The sequence below is a fragment of the Verticillium dahliae genome, genomic scaffold, assembly GCF_000150675.1.
Source record: "Verticillium dahliae VdLs.17 supercont1.6 genomic scaffold, whole genome shotgun sequence".
In the NCBI taxonomy this organism is placed as follows: Eukaryota; Fungi; Ascomycota; class Sordariomycetes; order Glomerellales; family Plectosphaerellaceae; genus Verticillium; species Verticillium dahliae.
Genome location: NW_009276926.1, coordinates 1,723,792 through 1,730,242, shown reverse-complemented (window position 1 = coordinate 1,730,242; position 6,451 = coordinate 1,723,792). Strand labels below are relative to the sequence as shown.

The 6,451-nt window shown below is 52.1% G+C and overlaps 2 protein-coding genes across 2 annotated transcripts; one reads left to right on the top strand and one right to left on the bottom strand.

Annotated features, from left to right (window-relative positions):
* Nucleotides 1-880: 880 nt before the first annotated feature.
* Nucleotides 881-4,475, top strand: VDAG_04076 (intracellular protein transport protein USO1; the record flags this gene model as incomplete). The annotated part of the gene is made up of 9 exons (XM_009654160.1): nucleotides 881-1,323; nucleotides 1,483-1,867; nucleotides 1,956-3,166; nucleotides 3,215-3,301; nucleotides 3,354-3,440; nucleotides 3,490-3,655; nucleotides 3,708-3,890; nucleotides 3,955-4,065; nucleotides 4,129-4,475. The coding sequence occupies 9 exons, from the start codon at nucleotides 881-883 to the stop codon at nucleotides 4,282-4,284; spliced, it is 2,829 nt and encodes a 942-aa protein (XP_009652455.1). The 3' UTR covers nucleotides 4,285-4,475.
* VDAG_04075 (HNRNP arginine N-methyltransferase) lies at nucleotides 4,474-6,319 on the bottom strand (the record flags this gene model as incomplete). The annotated part of the gene is made up of 4 exons (XM_009654159.1): nucleotides 4,474-5,348; nucleotides 5,411-5,527; nucleotides 5,595-5,975; nucleotides 6,058-6,319. 4 exons carry the CDS (start codon nucleotides 6,317-6,319, stop codon nucleotides 4,474-4,476), a joined length of 1,635 nt encoding a protein of 544 aa, XP_009652454.1.
* Between the last annotated feature and the right edge of the window lie 132 nt (nucleotides 6,320-6,451).

Below are 6,451 nucleotides of genomic sequence, written 5' to 3'. Positions count from 1 at the left end.
CCGAAATTGCTAGTCTAAAGTGTAGGTAGCCACACTACCTTACATATGGTACCTCACTCAAAAGGCTTGTAAGGGGTCATAATACCTCTGTAAAAGAACTGTGAGGAGACGGTGTCTGAAAGCCAATGCCCGAAAGGTTATCAGTGAGCTTAATGCATGCAGGAAAAAAACTAGAAGGCGCAGGTCAGAGAGGTACCGTGGTACTCAAGCCAGATATATCGACAGGGACCTAAGGTACCTAGATAGATACCCACCTCAGTTAACCTTGAAGAATATTGAACTGACCAGACGCCCCGTTAATGCGTTGAGAATCCACGCCCTGCTCGAACACGTATCATGGGATTTGTTATGCATAGTAAGATCAACCGGGGTTACGAAACAACCTAAACGTGTGACACCCTATCGAGTAAACCAGAACTGCTGGCTCCCTATCATGACATTGTGCCTTGGAGTAAGGTAGGTAGACAAGTAGGTAAGTCCGTTCCACTCTGTTGCACCACCTGTCGTGCGCCAAGTTGGATTTCCAGAGCTACGAGGCCTTGCCATCGCGCTAGCTGTTCAATCTTCATAAATGAACACTATGAAGTTGGTATCAGGCCTAGGCGGCACGTTGCATATTGACAAATTGCTAATTTGTTTGGCACCAGCCCGGGTTGCAAGTCTACGGTCACCGAGCGTTGCCATAAACGTGAACACAGTCATCTCTGTCTGGAACGACTGAATTCTCGAGCGGCCTGCACGATCTTGATTCATCTACACGGAATGGTGGTAACCCAGCCCTCATCGATTCTCGCGACTTCAGACCGCATCGCGCCATTCACACCGCCGAAGTCGCGTTGACGAGGAAAGCAACAAGGGGTGCAAAGGCACAAGAGACATCATGTTCTCCTCTATTTCAACAGCTCCGGCGAAACAGTCGGTTAGCGATACCATATCCGTCCTGAGTGGTCGCCTGAGCTCGGCAACATTGTTGGAAGATCGACGTGCAGCTATTCTCGGTCTTCGTAGCTTTGCCAAGGACTTTCCCGCCACAGTTGCCTCAGGGGCGCTTCGAAGCTTGATTGGGAGCCTGAGTAACGACGGGGAAGATGTTGATACAGTCAAGGTTGTGTTGGAAACACTGCTGATGCTGTTCAATCCCAACCAAGACAGCCCAGAAGCCTCCGACGAGATCGTCCTCTGGCTAGCAGACGAGTTCACGCAACGCCAGGATAACATCACTCTTTTGCTTGATTTCCTCGAAGAAGCGGACTTTTACTCCCGCCTGTATTCTCTGCAGCTTCTGACGGCAATCTTGTCAGCTCGTGCAGAGAGGACCGAAGAGTGCGTCCTAACGGCACCACTGGGAATTTCTCGCCTTGTAGCCGTTCTTGATGACCAGCGCGATGCCATTAGGAACGAAGCTATCACTCTCTTGACATTTCTCACCCCCTCATCAGCGGACATACAGAAGCTAGTTGCTTTCGAGAACGCATTTGACAGGTTATTCTCTATTATAGCACTGGATGGATCATTGGCTGATGGAAGTCGAGTTGTCGAGGATTGTCTAATCCTTCTGGCCAATCTATTGCGGGCGAACGCATCGAACCAGTCCCTTTTCCGCGAATCTGGCGGAGTCAAACATCTGGCCACCTTGCTGCAAGGTGTCTTACAAGGACAAGCAGCTATGGCTGATGATGTCGCAGGGTGGGTTCGAGCACAACGGGGTCGTAACATTTATGCCCTTCTTGCCGTGGTTCGCCTGCTACTTGTGCACGGTGCTGTTGGCACTGCCCAAAACCAGTTGGCATTATGGCAACATGGCTTGCTTTATCATGCCCTTCGTCTTTCTTTCAGTGCCGCGGTACAGACGCCAGTCAAAGCCGAGGTTCGTTTTCCCACATACCTGCCGAGTTATTCTGGCCGTTCGTTGATCTATTGCGTAGGCGCTTGTGACATGTGCCGACATCATCAAGGGCAATACGACTCTACAAGAGAGCTTCGCACAACTGCAAGTCCCCTCTCCCCTTTCTCAACCCAGCTCAGGGGCGAGGGATGGGGGTGGCCCGGATAGAGATTCCGAAGTATACGTCATTGACGGACTACTTGATCTGACCCTCGCAGTCTCGGCCAATGACATGTTTGACGTGCGAATTGCAGCCTGTGACTGCCTCAAAGCCTACTTCTTTGATCACGCAGAGATACGCCTTCACTTCCTCAAACGAGCAATCGAAGGCTACAAAACGGGCCTTGACGAGACAGCTAATGTGCTCGCTGTCCTGCTTCGGCCCAACAACGACGACGCCATTGTCAATCCTTACCGCCCCTGGTTTGCTGCCATAATCACCTTCCATCTCCTCTTCAACAACCCTGAGGCAAAAAGACTTGCCATGGCAGTGACTGAGGGTGATGCGGAAGATGGCGAAGAAATAGTCACTAGTATTCAGTCTGTTGCTGCTCATCTACTTTCCGGGCTCGGTCGTGAACAGGACAGCCGGGTTGCGACTGGATATTTGATCCTCCTTCTCGGTTGGATGTTTGAGGACCTCGAGGCTGTCAACGACTTTCTGGCCGAAGGCAGTAATATACAAGGCCTGATACAGGTTGTCGTCCGGCCTGGCCCAGCTGACGAAATCATTCAAGGACTGTGTGTCATGATTCTGGGTGAAATTTATGAGTTCTCCACCAAGGACTCCCCTATTCCCAGAGCTAGCCTTCACGCAATCCTTCTCTCTCGTCTGGGAAAGGAAAAGTTCATTGACAGACTTAGCAGGTTGCGAACCAACCCATTCATGCGCGACTTTGAAGTTCTTCCTCAGAAGCTTGATCCATCCTCTCCGGGTCGACTGCCTGAAGTGTTCTTTGATATCACTTTTGTGGACTTCTTCAAAGATAACTACAGTCGGCTACTGCGGGCCATCGATCGAGAACCTGGACTGGAAATTCCCGTATCAGCAAACGGCGTGCAACAAGGCATATCGCGAGATCTGGTGGATTCCCTACGCGCCCAGCTAAAGGAGAAAAGCAAAGCGCTGGATGAGTTACATATGGCCTCTACTACTCTCGAGAGACAGCTCGGGCAAGAACAGGCAGACCATCGGAAGAGTCGGGAAAATGCAGCCGTTGATCTTGCCAAGGTCAATGCCACGATTGATGCCGTTCAGCGAGACCATGCTGCTGAGCTAGAGTACGTGTCATTGCCATCAACCTTGGAGCCCTACTGAGCCCTGGTCAGTAAATTGCGTCAACAGCTTGCTTCCGAGCAGGCTGAGCACGCTCGGCAACTGAAGCAAGCGACCCAGTCTAAAGAAGTCGAGTTGGAGTAAGCACATCAAGTGTGGCACCTTGAAGCAACAATCAACTGATATGTACAGGGCTGGGCGTCGCAAACTGGTTTCGATCCAGGAAGATTGCAAAAGGCAGATCGAGTACACGAAGAAAACGAGCGAGGCCGAGTTAGAGTAAGGTCTCAGCTGAAGTCGACACGGTCTCGATGACTGACTGCAGTAGGAAACTGCGACGAAAGATGGCCTCACTTGGCGACGATCATGAAAAGCAACTGAGCAAAGCCAGTAAAGCTGCAGAAGTTGAGGTTGACAGACTCAAACGTCGTGCCGACGCTGAAGCCGCGGATCTACGCGCCACAATCAGCAGGCTAGAAGTCGATCTTATGAAGGTATACACCGCCGTGCTGCGTCGCTGTCGAGCCATCGCTAAGGAACATGCAGACGAACAAAAATAAGGCGCAGGAGCTTCATACATTGCAAGAGGAGCATGCCGCGCAACTAGCGCTGACACAGCAACAGAGCTTGGCCAAGCTCGAGAAGCAGATCGACCTGGCGGAAGAGTCGGCCAGCAAATGTGCGCGCCTCGAGAAAGAACTTGATGAAACCAGACAGGACGGCCTCAAGGTATGTAGTGTCCATCATGAAACATAGATGGGCTTGGGCATGTGAGGTTAACTGATCGGCACAGATTGCAGCCAACCTGGCAGAGATTACTGACGCCAAGCAAGCAATACAGACAGAATTGGACGACCTGCTAATGGTATTTGCCGACCTTGAAGACAAGGTCAGCAAGTACAAGGTACGTATTTCCAGGGTGTTCTTGTCTGGGCATTTGATGCATTGAAGCGCTAATTATTTCAAGGCCCGGTTGAGGAAGATCGGACAGGAGGTCTCTGATGGCGAGGATGAAGAAAGCGAGGACGAGAGCGAAGACGGGCAAGGGCAGAGCGACGATGATGGCGAAAGTGAGGACGAGGCGGGCAATGGGCAAGTGACAGCGAGTCGCAAGACTGCTTGAGATCCTCAAACAGCCCATCAAGGGTATCGGCACGACACAAAGCTTACTTGAGCGGGCGGCTTTGGAAGAGAATGAAGCTTTGTCTGCAAAGCCATTTGTCTTGGCGCCAGACTCTGCAGCTTCACAATGATCCTGAACTACGTAGTGATCCCCGAATTCCCGCAATTCCGAAGCCCCAGACTTCTTCTCTCACCGCAACTTCCATGTCTGCGACATCTGTTCTGTGTCACCAGTCGTCCATGTGGTGGAAATTCTCAGCGCTCTAGGGTTGTCCTCGGGCGCCTTGAAGGTGACCTCGCCTGATACCTTCGTGTCACATTTCACAGCAACGGATCCTTTACTCTGATCCGCTAGCAGAAACCCCTGTTTCCAGTGAGTGTCGGGTCCGTATGGTCCGGTGGTGAAGACAACGGGCGACTGGTCCTTGCCCGTCCTGGGTTTGGCCTCAACTCCGGGCGGAATGGTCTCCGCCCGGGTTTTAGTAAAGAAGCAGTCAAACCAGATGAGAAATCCGTCGAGTGCAGCAATGTCGCGAGATAGAGTCGAGGTCCACTGCGCAGTAAAGTTCAGCTCTTCGGCTTTGACTGTGTGAAGGTCAAGGTACGAAATTTGAGCCGGCGCGCCGCAAATTGTCGATGAAGGCCAGATGTCGATGCGGGCTTCGTCGTAGATTCCGGCCTTGAGGGCCTTCATGTCGAAGCCGTAGACGTCGTCCCAAAAGGAAACATGGTCCGCGACGAATTCTGGGTCTGATACTGGCGCCACCCATATGGTAGACACGCTAGGGACCAATATGCCATCGGGCCTCAGATATTTGTCCCTAGCATAAAGGACGCTAGGTAACATGGCTTCGTAGAGAAGACAGTATCCCATCCACTCGCTGATGATGATGTCTACACTGTCGACAGGAAGGCTGATGTCCTCGATCCTGCCCTTGAGCAGGGTGATAGTGTCGGACAAGCCATTGTGGAAAACATTTTCGCGTGCTTTGTCAATGATATCAGACTTGTCGACAGCGTACACCATTTTAGCACCAGCCTTGGCACAAAACATGCTCAGAATGCCTGGCGCTGGGTTAGATCGCGAACAAAGCACGCTATATCTTTGCTGAGGACTTTGACCTTACCAGTGCCGCAGCCAATGTCAAGAACGACCTTGCCCTTGAAAAGTGCTTTGTTCTCGTAAACGAAGTCACGGTAGGCATCCGTACGAACAACGTCCTTGAGCATAGTCTCGTGGATATCTTGGGTCGAAGGATCAGCGAGTCTGATTTGAATGGAGACAACAGCCGTATAAAGTGAAACACCAACCATTATCAGCGTACGACTCCCAGTAGTACTGCGACTGGTCCCGGGGCGGTGCTGCGGGACCAGGATCGGTGTCGTCGCCCCAGCGGCGGTCCAGTGTCTGCTCCACGGCAGTGCGGTAGTTTGCAAATTGCGCTTTGACGGCCGCCAGTTCCCGCTCTAGCTCGCTCTTGCTGGCGAGGAGCGACTGTGTAGATGGCACTTCACCTGTTAAGACGGAGCCCTCCTTACTCGACGGCTCAACATGGTCATCAACATGCAGCTCGTCTAGAGACATGATGAGGGCATCATCTTCCACTACGGGCTTCAGATACTGGTCATGATCAATATCCTCCAAACGGATGGGTACAGGCAGAGAAACACCGTCGAGTACCCTCTGACGGACTAGTACTGCAGTTAGCAGGATGTGCAGGATGTGCTATCAGGCGTGTGCGGAGGCTCAAGCTGGACATGGGTGTGAACAGACTGAAGTTGACAAGCCTCACGCTTCCATGGAAGTCAAGTGATAGGCGTCTCTGGACTCCAACGAAGTCGAAGTCGTATTGCTTCTTGCAGTGCTCCAGCATGCTGGTGACGTCGGCGAAAACGGTATCGTCCAGCAGAGACACAATGGCGAGTGGCTCTTCGTGATCCGACTCGGCGTCATTCCAGTCGGCATCGCTGCCGCCAGAGCTGTTCGATTCTGTCGAGCTCATCGCTTCGTCGTTTCTCAGCTTGTTCTGGGCCATGACTGGAGAATGCGCTGGTGACAGGTTGGTTCAGTTGAGGCTGTTGGGCGCAAACTTGACCATGTGCGATGTGGTGGGGTCTAACTTTGCGCCGAGCCGCACACCAACTTTAGGATGTCAAACAAGTGGATG